General features: G+C 35.2%; 1 protein-coding gene across 7 annotated transcripts in view; it reads left to right on the top strand.

Moving 5' to 3' along the window:
- The window catches only part of RBM39 (RNA binding motif protein 39), a 31,623-nt gene extending 15,280 nt beyond the window's left edge, over positions 1–16,343 (top strand). For 5 of the 7 annotated variants that reach the window (XM_045833633.1, XM_045833635.1, XM_045833637.1 and 2 more), the window contains 9 exons: positions 1,211–1,348; positions 2,880–2,945; positions 5,518–5,722; positions 6,139–6,216; positions 10,333–10,383; positions 12,829–12,910; positions 14,408–14,513; positions 15,196–15,274; positions 15,374–16,343. In XM_045833633.1, coding sequence (XP_045689589.1) covers positions 1,211–1,348; positions 2,880–2,945; positions 5,518–5,722; positions 6,139–6,216; positions 10,333–10,383; positions 12,829–12,910; positions 14,408–14,513; positions 15,196–15,274; positions 15,374–15,474 — 906 coding nt within the window. In that variant the 3' untranslated portion in view covers positions 15,475–16,343. The remainder of the gene's footprint in view (positions 1–1,210; positions 1,349–2,879; positions 2,946–5,517; positions 5,723–6,138; positions 6,217–10,332; positions 10,384–12,828; positions 12,911–14,407; positions 14,514–15,195; positions 15,275–15,373) is intronic. The other 2 variants (XM_045833636.1, XM_045833634.1) reach the window with 1 other exon arrangement.
- Positions 16,344–18,009: the final 1,666 nt, after the last annotated feature.

Raw genomic sequence — 18,009 nt, forward strand, 5'->3', positions numbered from 1 at the left:
GAAAAGTTGGAGTTAGGATATAAATTGAGAACTTTTGTTTTTCATAATACAATGGTTTGATTTTACTTATATTGATATGCGCCCTTTTTTATTTATTTATTTATTTTTTTTTACCTAAGCCTTCTTTCTAAATTTTATTTTGAGTTTAGAGAGAGAAACATTGATTTGTTTCACTCATTGGTTGCTTCTTGATCAAACCTGCAATTTAGACATACTGGAGTGTTGTTCTAACCAACTGAGCTAACTTATGTCAAGCCCCTTTATGACAACCTTAGTGTACTATACTATGAGTAAAAATGACAGTATATTCATTTTAATAAATAATGAGCATGTTTAACAATTGCAAGAAATAATCTGATTTTCCACTTTTTTTTTTTTTTTTAAGATTTTATTTATTTTCAGAGAGAGAGAGAAACATCAATGTGCAGTTGCTGGGGGTCACGGCCTGCAACCCAGGCATGTACCCTGACTGGGAATAGAACCTGTGACACTTTGGTTCGCAGCCCGCGCTCAATCCACTGAGCTACGCCAGCCAGGGCTTGATTTTCCACTTTAACATGTCTGATAAGAGGGTGCATCAGTACTTAAAAATTCAGCTTTTCTTAAAAGATTTTATTTATTTTGAGAAACAGAGAGAGAAACATTCATTGGATGCCTCTCACAAGCCCCCAGCCAGGGACCTGGCCTGCAACCTAGGTGTGTGCCCTGATCTGGAAGGAATCAGACCAGTGACCTTACAGTTTGCAGACCGGCACTCAATCCTTTGAGCTACACCAGCTGGGGCAAAAAAGAAAAAATTGGCATTTTAACTGTTTAAGTGTATGACTCAGTGCCATTAAACAGTCACATGTAAAGGGAATAATAGAACATTTGTCCTTTTTGTGTATGACTATAACACTTAGCATTATTTTACCTTGTTTTTTTAAATTTACTGGGTTTTTTAGAGTGAGGGGGAAAAATATCGATTTGTTGTTCCACTTACGCGTTTGTTGATTGTTCTTTCTGTTATGATCCCTGACTGGGAATGAAACCTGTGACCTTGGCCTATCAGGATGATGATCAAATCAACTGAGCTACCCAGCCAAGGCAATTTTTTTTACTAACCTTTGACATCAGTTATTAAGCAAACCTAATCTGTGGGTGGGGGTTACTATTTTACTAATTTGTATTAGTGTTGTGTAATGTGCATTTTGACTTACCTAAATTGTAGGCAGAAAAAAACAGAGCTGCAGCAATGGCAAACAATCTACAAAAAGGAAGTGCTGGACCTATGAGGCTTTATGTGGGCTCATTACACTTTAACATAACTGAAGATATGCTTCGGGGGATCTTTGAGCCTTTTGGAAGGGTAAGTCCTGATTTCTTGAATGCATCAGTTTCTTTAGTGAGCTCTTGGTCTGAGCATAACTGTATGATAATTCTTAGATCTGTTTTGTTGTCATGATTCTGTAAAATTACCATTAAGATGAGGGAAGGTGATTCTGTAAGGTTTCTATGACAGCTTCAATTAAAAAATGAGTCCCTGAAAGTACATATAATTTGAAGTTAAAGACTCTTAATATCTTCTTAAGCTACCGTGAAATGCATAGTATTAGAATCAATCATTTTTTAAAAATCAACACAAATAATAAAAATGCATATGGAGCAAGAGATTTTTTTTTTTCGATGATTTCTTACTAAAAATTTAAGAGTATATAAAGAAGCTTCTCTACTAAATTAAAGAATAATTGGACTTTTTATGTCCAGTTGGTTCTCATATTAGAGTAGACATTTTATTTATATTTATTTAGAAAGGAAAGAGGAGGAGAGAAACGTACATGTGCAAGAGAAGCATTGATGGGCTGCCTCTTGCATAACCCCAAGCAGGGATTTGGCCTGCAGTGCAGGCATGTGCTGGCCACCTTTTGGTTTGTAGGATGATGTTCAATCCACCAAGTCACACCAGTCATTGCTTAGACTGGACATTTTAGAATAAAAGTTAATAGTAGGCTGTGCTCTGGTTTAAAATATCCATTTTTGTGGCCATGAATAAAAATGGTGGTTCCTGCTGAATCTTAACCCACTACTAATGTTCATTGTTCTTGGATATATTTTTTATTGCTTTTCCTAGCCCACTGAACCCTTTTGTTAAACTCTTTTAAGTCAACAGTGGTAAAAGTTAGGGTCTTGAGATTGTGAGTGCTTTATTTATTGGAAACACACATAATAATGCTATGTAAATCATAATTGTATGGGTAGATTAGATTATTACAAAATGAGTATATTCCGGCAACCACCAGAACATGAAGATACATGCTGTGGGTGTCGTATCTTAATTTTTCATGCTTTCTGTGTATGGATAGAGAATTATTTTTGGTGTTTTTAGCATAACGGAATGCAAACTAAGTGGTGGTTTCATTTTTAACTTTTGATTATATTTTACAAAGGACTTCAGGTTTTTGTCATTTTCAAAGAAACCTAAGATTTTATTTTTAGACAGAAGGTGGGGAGGGTGAAAGACAGGGAGAGAAACAATGTGTGGTTGCCTCTCACATGCCCCCTACTGGGTACCTGGCCCATAACCCAGGTACGTGCCCTGACTGGGAATCAGGCTAGCACTCAGTCTACCGAGCCATGCCAGCCAGGGCAAGTTTTTGTCATTTGTTTTTGAGGCAGAAGACTAAGGGGTGGGGGGTGGGGGGGGGTAGTTGACTCCTCAATGTATGACCTCTTGTTTAGGAAATTTCTAGGCCTTCATAAGATTGAGGGGGCGGTGATATACGGGTTGCAGTATACTTCCAATTATTTTTTAGGGGAGGAGGGAAATAATGTCAGTTGTGTCTCAAGGAAAAAAGTTTGTTCCCTCATTATTTATGTAATAATTACGTTTTTATTTTTAGATTGAAAGTATCCAGCTTATGATGGACAGTGAAACAGGTCGATCCAAAGGATATGGATTTATTACGGTAAACCATTAACATTATGACTTAAATGATTTTGATTTAAGAAGCACAGTAAAATTTCATTAGTTTTTGATGGTGGGGAAGGAGGCATGGTTAATATTTTTAAGTGTTTTAGATAAGTTTGCCATTTAATAGCCATTTCTTTTTAGCAATATGTGTCTAGCAGATGTGAACATTTATTTAGCCAGTTTAATATTATCCTGTATATGGTCAATTTATTTAGGCAACTCATTATATAAATTTTTTTTTTTTGAGATTTTATTTATTTTTAGAGAGAGGGGAAGGGAGACAGAAATAGAGGGAGAGATACATCGATGTGTTGGTTGCCTTTCACACATCCCCAACTGGGGCCATCAACCCAGACACGTACCCTGACTGGGAGTCGAACCTACAACCCTTTGGTTTGCAGGCCGAAACTTAGTCCACTGAGGCACACCAGCCAGGCAACTCTGCATATGATTGAAGTCTCTGATTCCCTTATATGACTACTTTAATTTTTTACTTATCTTTGACACACAGTGTTGTCTGGTGAATGAAGGTCTCTTGAAATTTCATTTTACTTAAAATCCTTTTTATGTATATGCACCATCCCACAATAAGGAGATGCCTTATATTTCTGGCTAACTATTGCTACTCAGTCCCTGATTTTGATAGGGGGTGACAGTTGGACTAATTAATGGTAAGTGGAGGTGCTTTTTTAATCTCTTACTTCATGATGTAATCCAGTTAACATGGTAGGAATTTTTTTCAAATATATGATCTTGTCACCTTGGAAAGATGATGGAAACATTTTTACATTAAAATACAAATGGGAACCAGTTTTAATCAACAAATTATAATTGTTATATGTCCAAATGAAAATAAAATTTAGTCATAGTACAGTCTATTTCATTGGTTACAGGGATTTTATTTAATATGTGTTGGGAAAGGAGAAAACTTAATGAAACTGCCAACTCACCAACATTTTGTTTTGTTTGTAATAACATTAGTGTGGTTACCAGTATTTTTCCTTCCCCCAATAGAAAGTGATGTGGAGTTTTTTGAAAGGATTTTAAATGTAACTTCTATTAACTATTTACTGTGATTCAGTGATCTGTATACAAATCTAGATTATGTAAATTTACATGGTGCTGTGTGTGTAAACTTTCATCTCTATAACAGAAAAAAATTATTTTAAATGATAAATGTGATAAAGGTTAAACTATGGAATTTATGAGAATAGGTTCCTTTCTCCCATTTAATTTAAACTAGAAGGAGTGGATTAGAGTTTTGCTTTGTTAGCATCCTGGAATTAAGAACTATCATGATTTCATTATCAAGAAATGATGATCCAGAATTTTGTATTAAAAAGAACATCTGAATGAACTTTAATTTTTTGAGTAGTGCACTTTTATGAGGGTAAAAACACCATTTCAGTTTGTCCCAGCACATTAAGAAGGGATTTTTAAAAAGATTTTATGTATGGCCCTAGCTGGTGTGGTTTAGTGGACTAAGTGCTGGCCTGCAAAGTGAAAGGTCATTGGTTCTATTGGGAACATGCATGGGTTGTGGGCCCCAGTTGGAGGCATGGGAGAGGTAACCGATTCATGTATCTCTCCATCTCTTTCTCCATCCATGCCCCTCTCTCTAAAAATAAGTAAGTAAAGTCTTTTTTAAAAAAACCTTTTTGTATGCATGTATTTCAGATTTTATTTTTAGAGGTGGACAGGGAGGAAGAAAGAGGGAGAAAAACAAAGATGTACAAGAGAAAGATCGACTGGTTGCCATTCTCAATCCCCCAGTCAGGGACTTGGCTAGCAACCCAGGCATGTACCCTGGTCAGGAAGCAAACCTGTGACCTTTGGGTCTGTGAAATGATACCCAGCTGATTGAGCCATACCAGTCAGGACAAGAAGGGCTTTGAGTTAAAAATTTTCACATTTTGTTACCATGATTCTTTATTTCCTAAGATAGTTGTCATTGCTTGGTTATCATTTTTTTTATTATTTTGAATTTTGTTTTTTTCCAAACTATAAGAAAGTTTATTTAGAAATTGACCTAGGTAGAAGCAAGTTGTAGCAGAAATGTGTTCAGGAAACAAGTTGCAGAGGCGAAAGAAGGGGCCCTTGAAGCATAGGAGAAAGGCATAAAGGTAATAAGCCTCGGGCAGGAGGCACAGGCATGCTTCCTAGAGGAGAGTGCCTTTCTTGTCATTTTAAATCTTCAGGTCAATAATATGGTTTGATCATGTTGTTTATATATAATAGCTTCAAGTTTCTACTTTATCTTTTTAGATTTTATTTATTATTTACTTTTAGAGGGGAAGAGAGGGAAAGAAACATCAGTGTGTGGTTGTCTCTACACCCCTAACTGGGGATCTGGCCCACAGCTCAGACATGTACCCTGACTGAGAATTGAACCAGCAGCCCTTTGGTTCACAAGCCGGTGGCTCAGTCCACTGAGACACACCAGCCGGAGCTATACTTTATCATTTACCCAATTACTGTTGAAAAGACTGGACTTAATTTGTAAGCTTTTTGCCTTGGTTATATATGTAAACTGATGTACTGGACTTTTTTGCCTTTCTCAATTACAGTTTTCTGATTCAGAATGTGCCAAGAAGGCTTTGGAACAACTTAATGGATTTGAGCTAGCTGGAAGACCAATGAAAGTTGGTCATGTTACTGAACGTACTGATGCTTCCAGCGCTAGCTCATTTTTGGACAGTGATGAACTGGAAAGGACTGGAATTGACTTGGGAACAACTGGTCGTCTCCAATTAATGGCAAGACTTGCAGAGGGTAAGTGTTTCTTAGTGTTGTAAATGATTTACTGTGAGTATGATAATGAGAAAAGGGACCATGCACACTAATAAATGGAAAGTGATTTATTTTGCAATTGATGTTATCCTTGGGCAGCATGTGCATGTAATTTCATAGACAACCCTCTTGCATTAATGTTCTAATGGTATCTACTCTATGGTAGTGCATTTTTTAGTACCATAGCAAATGTTACATGATTCCTTTTGCTTTATATAAAAATGTTATCCTCACTTTAAAATTTATTTTGAAGTTTATTCAAAATAAACTTAGTTGTACCTCCTATATTATATGCTGCTTGTAACTTTTTCTAGACAGGTACCTAGTAGTAAGCACTCAAAACACTGGATTTTTCTGGTGTTAACGTATGAAGGACTTTAAGGGCTATTCTTTTACAGGTACAGGTTTGCAGATCCCACCAGCAGCACAGCAAGCTCTGCAAATGAGTGGCTCTTTGGCATTTGGTGCTGTGGCAGGTAGGAATTGAATCTTTTCTAATTTGAAATCGTTGTTTTTTTCACCTAATTCGAAAATTTGCCAAATTTTTGCATTTAAAAGGACTTACTGAGAATTCAATTCATCAAGTACTTAGAGTCTATAAATTTCAAATGATCACATAAGAAAGTGGAGACATAGGACAGAATTATCCACTAATCATAATAAGCTGTCAGGGTATTGCTACTAAACCCTGCACACCAGTTTCAGATGAAATTGTTGTAAGCCATACCTTTTAAAGTATATTTATTAAAGACCATAGGTTTATATTGCAATATTAAAGTTCAGAAAACTACCAAAGGCCTTTAAATCAAGCTTTATTAAAGTGGTTGCAATATCAAAAATGCCCAAGAAAGTGCTTTTCTAAATAGTATATATTTTGAGCTGTTGAGTTAGGGAATGAAGTTACTGGAGATAATCAGGAAGGGAGGAGATCATTGGCAGTTTGTTACAATTATGTAACAAGGGGTTTGGTTTATGAAACACTGCTTAATTTTGAAATATTGAAGTCTTGCTTTTTAAAAGTACATAAAAGAACCATTTATATTGTAAACCTGTATGACAGGAAATACTTAACCCAAGAAAGTGGCAATTTCTATTATATATTGGTCCTTCGATTTTATCTACAAAGTAAGGCTGACAATATGTAAAAATATGAAACATCTACACCAGAAATTAGTATAATGTTGAATTTCAACTGTAATTGAAAAATTTGAAAAAGAAATAAGAAATAGGATGGTACTGAATCTATACAAAAAGGTTCATGTGATTACTTCATGATTTCCTTTTAAATTGAAATGGAGAGGATCATTTCTACTTTTATATTGTTCTTCGTTATTTGGAGGGGGCTTTTCACTGTTTTGTTTTTGTTTTTTTAATGGCTATCCAAACGTTTATAAGAGTACTTTTAGAAAAAACCTGCTTTTAGGTTTTCTGTGCTCTCTGTCAAATTGATGATTTATTTTACAATCTAATAGGTAGTTATTCTCTGAAATTTCTGACAAAACCATGCCAGATGTATGAGAAAAATCACAACCATTACTGTATTGATTTTATTTTATTTTATTTTATATATATTTTTAAAGATTTTATTTATTTATTTTTTAGAGAGGGAAGGGAGGGGGAGAGAGAGAGAGAGAGACATCAATGTGTGGTTGCTGGGGGTCATGGCCTGCAACCCAGGCATGTACCCTGACTGGGAATCAAATCTGCGACACTTTGGTTCGCAGCCCGTGCTCAATCCACTGAGCTATGCCAGCCAGGGCTTGATTTTATTTTTACTTTCAAAATAAATGTTAGGTGTTCGGTTTCTTTACAGTGAACAAGTAGTCATAGACATCATTTACTATAATTGAAGATGCTAAAGGAAACCCATCACTTCAGGAATAATCCTTTATCTATGGTTTGAAAATTATTTAATCTGAAAACTTTCTTTATTCCCATTGTTCAGGTCATTCTTTCAATAATTGAGAAAATATGCTTGATTATTTACCATATTCTAGGTAATTCACTAAAGGCTAGTGAACAAGATTGGTCCCCTGCCTTCAGGGATTTAATGCAGTGACATATGATTGATTTCTAAACAATCTCCGGTTGTATCCTGAATGGTGTGTCAAATATTAGTTTGGTCTTTTTCCTCATAAACAGTATCTTCATCTTGTCAAAGATTTTTTTTTTTTTATGTTAGACGCTGTTATTAAATACCCTTCGTTGTTAATTCTTCTGTCACACATTATATATGATTATACCTCCATTGCCACACTCCCTATGAAGCTTATATTAAGGCTGGCTGATTATGATCAACTAAAATTCTAAATGTCCATGTGAGTTGCTGGAAATAGCCATTTAGTTACTTATATATTTGTTATATTCTCCCTTTTAAGTGTTTGTTGATATGATTTAAAATTTGATTCTGTTTTTCTTACACTTGATAAATTGTATTGCTACTTAGTCAACTCAATTTATAGGTAAATAATACATCTGGTTTTTCTCCAGATAGTCACTAAGACCTTACACATTCCTTGTTGAAATTAAATAAATTGCTGAGTGCTTGGAGACCTTTTAACCTGTGAACCCTTTAAAACTGTTTGAAACCAAGGGTGGGTCATCATTATACCTGCATACTTTTTTTTTTTTTAATTGATTTTAGAGAGAGGAAGGAGGAGAGATAGAGCCATCGATTTGCTGTTCCACTTATTTAATGTATTTCATTGGTTGATTCTTGTATGTGCCCTGACCAGGGATCAGACCCAGGTATATTGGGACAATGCCTTAATCTAACTTGAGTTACTTGGCCAGGGCTATATCCATATATATGCTTTTCTTCTGGAAGTTTTAACAGATCCTTTCTAATACAGGGTCCTTACCTTTGTGAAACCCATGCCTTATTTTCGAACTTGTCACAAATAACCTGAGAAATCGTTGGAAAATTTTTTCTGAAAGTAAAACATTTTAAGTGTTCACATCTTATTTGTTTCTGGGTCAGAATTCTTGGTCAGACTTTAAAAACACTTCAAAACAAGTTTTTGGCATCCTACAAATTATTCTTGGTGACATTGATATCTCTCTGGCCATAATTTTGGGATCAGAAGGGCATATAAAAAGTCACCTTTATTTTTGCAATTTTGATAGGAATTTATATACTTAAAATAGCATGGATTTCTGATATCTATACATTTTTTCCCATTTTAGGAAAAAAAGACATTGTGTTATAATTTAAAGTTTATTGACAATGTTCCTATGATCATATCTTCAAGTTCCTTCAGTATACACCAGTTATATTTCTTCAACTCCTTGAGATGCCAATTTTGAGCACCTAGGACCCAGGTATACTTATTTCCCAATATAACTTGGGCTGTAGATTCCTTTTCAGTTTTGCCCATGTTTTGTGATTATTTTCATGTACTCAACAAGAAATCCAAATGGTAATAAAGTATTGCAATTGAATTAATTACCTTAACAAAAATTGGGTACTGAATATAAACAATTTTTGTATTGTATATTTCAAAAACTTTTTAAAGATCTTAATTTATTTATTTTTAGAGAGAGGAAGGAAGGAGAGGGAGAGAAAGATGAGTATGTGGCCACTTTTGGCACATCCCCTACTGGTGACCTGGCCTGCAATCCAGGTTTGCATGATAGACTGAAAATGGAACCGGCAACTCCTTGGTTCACAGGAATCCACTGAACCACACCAGCCAAGGCTATTTCAGTAACTTTCAAGCTTCAAGATAGCTTTTCAACACTGGCCCATTTTCTTTACCATTTAGACTTGCTTCTGTGTTCACATCCTATCAGTTTTCTGTTAACCTGCCTTTTCATGTCGAAGTGTGTTAATTATATGGGGAAATACATTGGTAAAAATCCCCATTCTCTTTATTTTTAATACTAACTAGATGCTTAAAATTTCTTGTGTTTCTTAGATTATGGTAAACCCAATTAGATTTCATTTTTGCATCGTTAAATTTCTAGACTAGGTCATGAAACCAGATCCAAATAAAATTCACCTTCAGAGTTAGACTTTTTAACCCTTAAAAAGCACTTTAAAAAAGTAATAGATACAGTTAGAATGGTATTTCCCACTGATGATATTCTTACTACTGAATTTGTAGATCAGTGAAAGTATTTATAGTTGCTTGATGTATACTATTGCAGGGATTACTATTTTTTTTAAAATAACGTTTTGAAAGTTTAAAATGCTTATTTCCACTAACAGGACAATCAATAGTTTAATATCCCAAGTACTTGGAATTGAATTCTCAAGACCAGGGTTTTCATGTATTTTCTGACCGGTGTGCTTCCCTTTCCCCATTTCCCATTATTCCCATGTGCAGAGTAGTGTAGTGGAATGCATCTGAGATGTGGAAGATTACTTGCTAGGAATAGGAATAGAGAGGCATAAGTAAGTTTCGTAGGATAGGAGGAAAGAAGGAGGCCCCAAAGCCTTGCCAATGAGGAATGGGGAAGGAGGTTTGGCTGCCAGGTTTTCTGTAAGTTCATTTTAATAAACCCTGCTACAATAGTCCTCTTTTATTAATGCTTTCCTGACATTTACCCTGTTAGTTGAGGCTCTTCATTGTTCCTGCACTGAGCTGTAGAATTCTCTTTTGTTATAGATTTGCAAACAAGACTTTCTCAACAGACTGAAGGTGAGTTGAGCTTTTTATTTGCCTTTTAAGTAAATGTAAATGTAGCAAGACATAGCTGTTTATATATATTATATCATATTTATTATCATATTCTGTATTTTAGACCCAATTTTGTCATAATGACATGGTGGTATATAGACACAGTAAGCTTTACTGCTAATGTTATGTATGTTTCAGAAGACCTAATCAAATGACTACAATTGCATGGATGGAAAATGAAAATGTCTGTTCTTTGGGGGGCTTTAGCTTGCTTAGCATTATTTTCACTCTTTTGTGCTTATTTTTGTGTAGAAATTGTTAGTAACTTTACATAGAAGTCAGGAAAAACTGGCTCTAACTCCAGTGATTGTATATGCAGTACTAAGCAATGAAAAAAAATGACCCAGAACAAAATTACATGCAGATTTTTGGAGATTGTTATGATTTATAAAGTAGGCTATTTTTCATTGTTAATTACCACGTAAATATCTGCTGTTTGATAGAGCGCTTTGCTATTGAGCAAAATAAAGTATACTTTCATAGAGTATATTTAGTTATTTAGGGAAATGATTCTCAATGAGAAAGGTCTACCATGTTCCTTGATAGTCAGAAATTAAGTGTATAACCAACAAATGGGAGAGTCTTACTCAGTCCTTTTTTTTCCTAACAGATTTTAAAAGTTGAAATAGTGTGTTTTCCTATTAGTATTTCTATGCTGAATTTATTGTGTTCTGCATTAATGTAGGTTGAGCTGTAATACTTCTATCATACTTTATTCTAAATATTTTTTAGTATTTGTAATACAGCTAGTTTGAGAAAGTGGAAAAATAAAATCCTCAGTTAATCTCGTAAATGACCTTCTGGTTTTTTTCCAAGCATATTACCATTTGTTTGTGATAAGGTACACAGTGGGCTTTATTTCTTGTAATAAGCACGGTTGCATCCTTAACTTGACCTAATAGAATGTGACTTCTGTTGCATTTGTATTCTAATGTAAAGCTTTATTTTTTAATTGCTTATTTTTAAGTAAAAAAATAAGCAAAAATTGTGTAATTTTATCAGAAACATTTTTTAAAATGTATTTCATGCACAGGTATAATTTTTATTCAGCGGAATATTTCTGATACTTCCTCTGGTGGACGTTTATTATAATTTCTAATGCACTATTTTATCCTTAGCTTTGTTTGTTATGTATTGGAATGAAATTTGGTCAAATGTTATGATTACGGTGAGTTGTGTAACAGCTACTGGTAATGTTTTATCAATCACATGAAAGCAGGGGTGCAGCTATATTGGTGAATGCTCTTAACTTCAAAGTTAAGCCAATATAGGTTTTAAATGTTGAGCCTAAATATTAGTGTCCAGTAGTTTCTTTAAAATTTTTAATATAGTGAGTATTACTATATTATTTTTAGTGTTTCTTGTGCTAAAACAGACCTAATTTCTAAAATACGGATTTGATTTTCTAATAAGATTTATAATATTAGGGTATTAAATCTTAAATGCTTGAGTGGTTTTGTGTCTTTTTAAAACAATGTTTTTATATTTATATATTTTTAAATTTATTCTTCCCACTTTGTTTTTAAATTTTTTATTGTTGACCCTATTTTAAATGTCCCCATTTCCCATTTATGAATTTTTTTTAATATAACTATATTCATGGGTAGAAATCTAAGAAGTACAAAAGTGTATAGATCTTTGTGGCACTTTACTAATGGGTTGATTTTTAGAGAGAGAAAGAAAACGTTTGCCCTAACTTAGTGTGGCTCAGTGCGCTGGGCAAACAAAAGGTTTCTGTCTCTATTTAGATTCCTGGTCAGGGCTCATCCATGGGTTGTGGGGCCAGGTCCCCAGTTGGCGATGTGCATGAGGCAGCTAATTGGTGTTTCTCTAGCACATGATTCTCTCCTTTCTCTGCCCCTCCCCTTATCTCTAAAAATAAATAAAATCATCTTTAACAAAAAGAGAAAACATTGATTTATTGTTTCACTTATTTATGCATTGATTGGTTGCTTCTTGTATGTGCCCCTGACTGGAGGTTGAATCAGCACCCTTAGCTTACCGAGACAACACTCTAACCAACTGAGCTACCTGGCCATGCATGGCCTTACTGGCATTTTCAGACTGTATTTTATTATTCCCTGCTTCTCAGGGTATAAACTCTAGTAGTCCTACAAAATCAGTGTTCAGTTTTATTCTTCGCCTTTCTGGATTGATTTGTACTGATAACTTGGATAATTGAATTTTTATTTTCTTAAGATCAGCCACTTCAATGTTGCTTCAGTTTTCCAGCAACTGAAATGGGGGACTCTTATATACTTTGAGATCATTATTAAATAAATTAGTGAAGTGGCTGTCTTGACAGTATCCTAGTTTTATACTCTGGGTTTGGTGGGGTTTTTTGGTTTAATTTTATTCTGATACATTTTCTATGAAACTAATTTCCCTTTTTTTGTTTTTTTATAGCTTCAGCTTTAGCTGCAGCTGCCTCTGTTCAACCTCTTGCAACACAGTGTTTTCAACTCTCTAACATGTTTAACCCTCAAACGTAAGTAACATACTTTGGTCAGGTTCAAAAGGGTATGCTGTAAAACCTTTAATATTTAACTTTCTGAATTAACACTTAAAATGTTTTTGTGTATTTTATAGTTCAAATAATGTAACAGTTTTGATTCTTGTCGCACAATTTTTATGCATATTGCTGACCTTTTTTTAAAAAGAAATTTAAAAGATTTTATTCTGGGGGGAGTAGGGAAAGAAACATAGATGTGTGTGAGATCCATTGATCAGTTGCCTCTTGCACACCCTCACACTGGGTGCTTTGCCTGCTACCCAGGCATGTGCCCTGACTGGAAATCAACCAGTGACCTTTTAGTTTGCAGGCCAGTGCTCAATCCACTGAGCCACACCAGCCAGGGCCATTGCTGATTAATTTCTTTGGATATGTTTGTAAGATTGGAATTCAGTTGAAAGCTATCCAAAGTTACATTTTCCATTGATACATCTCAGTAGTTTTCTGTAGTGTGTGGGTTTGTTTTTTTTTTTCTTTTTTTTTAAGATTTCATTCATTCATTCATTCATTTAGAGAGGGAAAGGAGTGGGGGGGGGTACAGAGACAGAGTCATCAATGTGCGGTTGTTGCCGGGGGTCATGGCCTACAACCCAGGCATGTACCCTGACTGGGAATTGAACCTGCCACACTTTGGTTCACAGCCCGCGCTCAATCCACTGAGCTATGCCAGCCAGGGCATTTTCTGTAAAGTTTGTATCAGCATTTATTTTGATCACCAGTTTACTCTTTTATTGTTTCTGGGCTTTGAAATTTTAAGCTTGTTTCAGTCTAATAGCAGACAAGTATCTTCCAATTTTCTTGTTTTTGTTAGTGCCATCTGTCAATTTAGGAAATTTTTCTACTTCCTACCCAATGATTAGAATGCGTTTTATTAATCAGTGCACATCTTGTTTTTCTAAGTCATGTTAGTAATCTAATAAAAATGTAGGGGTTCCCTCACCCCCTCCCCTCAGTGAATTTGATTAGTCAGCTGTTATATTCCAAGAAACATACTTCATACAATAACTATAGTTATAACATGCTGTTTGCATTTATATTCGTTCATAGTTTACCATAGAAAGAGCCTTGGAAGCTATTAGGTTTGTGATATGGAGATAAACTGTAGTTGTAAGTATCATTGGGAAAACGATGGTGGTGTTAAATGGTGGTGTTAAAAATGTGTAAGCTTGGTTAGAAACAATGTTTATTTTGATTTTTATAAAAGATATTTGTTGTTAAAGAGAGGAGAAAGGAGGGATAAAGGGAGAGTCAGATGGTTGCTTATTGAAGGCTCCCTGACCCAGCGACTGAACCCCCAACCCAGGCACATGTGCCCTGACTCCGAATTGAACTGGCAACCCTTTGCTTTGCAGAGTAATGCTCATCCAGCCAAGCCACAGCAGTCAGGGCACTAACATCAAGTTTTTATACAAATGAAAATATATGTAACTTTGTGAGTTCGAACAGTGTCTAAAACTGAATACTTTTTTACAGGGAAGAAGAAGTTGGATGGGATACAGAGATTAAAGATGATGTGATTGAAGAATGTAATAAACATGGAGGAGTTATTCATATTTATGTTGACAAAAATTCAGCTCAGGTATTTTGATCTTTTTTTTTATGTTTGTTAGATTCGGAATTCTTTTTTTTTTTTTAAGATTTTATTTATTTCTAGAGAGGGGGGAGGGAGGGAGGGGGAGAGAGAGAGAGAGAAACATCAATGTGCGGTTGCTGGGGGTTATGGCCTGCAACCCAGGAATGTACCATGGCTGGGAATCGAACCTGGGACACTTTGGTTCCCAGCCTGCACTCAATCCACTGAGCTACACCAGCCAGGGCTATTTTGATCTTTTTAATAAGCTAAAATATGTTGTTGCTCTTTGCCTTTAGCTTCACAGATACTTGGATCATATTATCATTGTTTTTCCATAGAGAGTTTTTTCTTAAAGGAAACTTCAATATACTGACTAAATATACACCCTCCAAGATAAAGACACTTTCAAAATAATAGAGAATTACACAAGTAGTGTTGCGGCTTAGTGTTGAGATCTTGCCATGAAATCCTGGCATCTTCCTTCTTTGGCAGCTTTCAAATCATAAAAAAAAAGTACAGAAGCAGATCTATGGGAGAACAAACATTTTTCAATGAAGTTCTAGGTGTACTATGTATTAGCTATACAATTACTATAGAGCACTAAGTTTTCTACAGGGAATGTGCATAAACTTATTAAAATTCATGCTCTTTATGGCAGTGCCCTTAACCTTGTGTATGTATATTTTAGGGCAATGTGTATGTGAAGTGCCCATCAATTGCTGCAGCCATTGCTGCTGTCAATGCATTGCATGGCAGGTGGTTTGCTGGTGAGTTTGATCTTTTCTTCTAAGTCACTATAATTAAGGCTCTAATTAATCAAAGTGAAGATGTTAAACTACCTGTATCTGTTTTTTTTCCCCCAACAGGTAAAATGATAACAGCAGCATATGTACCTCTTCCAACTTATCACAACCTATTTCCTGATTCTATGACAGCAACACAACTACTGGTTCCAAGTAGACGATGAAGGAAGATATAGTCCCTTATGTACATAGCTCTTTTTCTTTCTTGAGAGTTCATCTTGAGTTATCTTTTATTTAGATAAAAATAAAGAGGCGAGGGTCTACTGTCATTTGTATACAATTCCTGTTACCTTGAAAAAATAAAAATGTTAACAGGAATTCAGTGTGCTCATTCTCCCTAACTAGCAAATCCCACTGTATACAAAGCTGTTGTTCTCTTGTTCTGCCTTTTAAATGTACATGTAGAAAATTACATTAAAGATCTATAGGAATAGCTCTAGGGGAACAGATGTGCTTAATGTAAAAAGGCAGACAGGGATATGATGTTTTTAATGTTTCATTTCAGAAGCCTAACTTTTTACACAGCAGTTACATTTCACATTTTTGCTAATGTTACTTTTAGCTAATGGTTTAGCAGAGGTTTCTGAAATACATATTTAGTGTATGGAAACTCAAGACAGCTTAAGGGCTGTTTGATTAACATCTCATTCTGATCAATTGGCAAGAAAAGGTTTCAAAATTCCATTTTTGAATGGTATCTTTTCAATTAATGTATCTGTAAAAGTTTCTTTGTAAATATGTGTTCTGTTGTGTCTAAGGTTCCAAACAAAATGATCCCTGCATTTCCTCAAGATGTTTAGTGACAGTCTGGTAAGGCAAAGCAGTCTGAGCAAGAAAAAGGAAATGCAGAAATAGGTTTTGTCTGGTTGCATATAATCTTTGCTCTTTTTAAGCTCTGTGAGCTCTGAAATATATTTTTGGGTTACTTCAGTGTGTTTGACAAGACAGCTTGATATTTCTATCAAACAAATGACTTTCATATTGCAACAATCTTTGTAAGAACCACTCAAATAAAATTCTCTTTAAAAGGCCACAAGAAATCTTCATTTTTGAAATGTTTTAAAGTGATAGAAACATGAAAATAGTTGTTTTTGACTTTCTGTAGTTACTTCGTATTTGCCTCTTTGGGAAAATTCTTAGAGTCTGGATCAAGTCATACCCTCAAGTGTCTCTGTACATTCCTGTTTGTTACTCTCTCTTGGCACTTTGCTTATTTATTTAGGGTGATGTATCAAAACAGGGATTTACAAAAAAAGAAAACCAAACAAAGTCATTATGTGTCTTAATGGCCTTAAGTGTTCTGTGGTTTTGGGGGGCATCTTTGAAAATATGCTTTATTATTTAAAAGTAAAGACTGAACAAAAAATGGTATAGGTTCAAAGTGATTTCCCACATTGATTTGATTGCATTTGTTACTTTATTATGGTATTTTGAGCTTCATCTTGGGTAATGATCCTTCACCATTTACTCTTGGACTCTGCATTAAGCTTTGTCTAAGTTGAACCTTGGAGTGAGCATTGTTGCTCATGACGATGACCTCATTTCTTTTTCTGTGGAATTGATCTATCATTGAGGCACAAGTTTTATACATTTATTCAGATATCAAGATACTTAATCCATTTGAATATGGAGGCATCACAATTTTCTATCAATTCTTGCTGGATAATCTAAAATTGCTTGGCTTTAATTGATTCAGTTATTTAACCTGAAGAAGTTCACGATTAAACTTAACTATTTTTGAACACTGGACAGCATTGTTTCTTGGGGTGACTGACACTATCAGTTTTTCTTTCCAAATTGTGCATAGCTATATTTTTTCTTAAGTCTTGATTCTGTCAAGTTCTGCCATCCTTTCCAGGGTCAGCAAAAGTGTCCACGTGTATGTTCACTTCTTTTAGAGTTAGTTAAGGGAGACAAAAATAAATTGGTTGTCTCCCATTCCACTCCCCCACAGGGATAGAACTGGCAACCTTTTGGTGTACTGGGGAAATGATCCAATCAACTGCAGCTGTTTCCTGGCTAGAATGCCACTGGTATGTATTATATAAGGTGACAATGTAGGTTACTACCACAATAAAATTTGAGTTCTGTGTATTCTTTATTTTTAGAGGAGAAAGGGAGAGAAACTAAAGTAGTTGAGTTAAATCCTTCTGGTAATGGATAAGATAGTATCCACTTTGAAAAATCTGTAGCTGCTATTGCTATTCTGGAAGTGTCCCTGATTTTGGCTGCATCTGAAGTGTCCTGTGTCCCCCAAACATTTCATTAAAGTTTCTTATGAATTTCCTTAGAATTTGGTAACTGGGCAATGCAGTTTGTAACAAAATCTGTGAAGGTCTGGTGTGAGGAGACAAGGGGCATTTGACTCATTACTAAGACCCTACCTATCAAGTCAATTAGAACTTTGTGGGGGGATGGGAATCAGTTTATACAGAATCATCTGGGATCACCTTGATGGGTGTGGACTCAAGCACCTCATGCAAAGCATAAGGTAGAAGTTTTTGATTTCAGGTTGGGGCACATGCAAAAGGCAACTGATGTTTCCCTTCCTCTTTTTTTTAAGATTTTATTTTCAGAGAAGGGAGGGAGGGAGATAGAAACATCAATGTGCGGTTGCTGGGGGTCATGGCCTGCAACCCAGGCATGTACCCTGACTGGGAATTCCCTTTCTCATTTTTAAGAAAATCCTTAAGTCTGGG

This window comes from Phyllostomus hastatus, unplaced genomic scaffold (assembly GCF_019186645.2).
Source record: "Phyllostomus hastatus isolate PE091 unplaced genomic scaffold, TTU_PhHast_1.1 phas_contig_17, whole genome shotgun sequence".
NCBI classification, from domain to species: domain Eukaryota; kingdom Metazoa; phylum Chordata; class Mammalia; order Chiroptera; family Phyllostomidae; genus Phyllostomus; species Phyllostomus hastatus.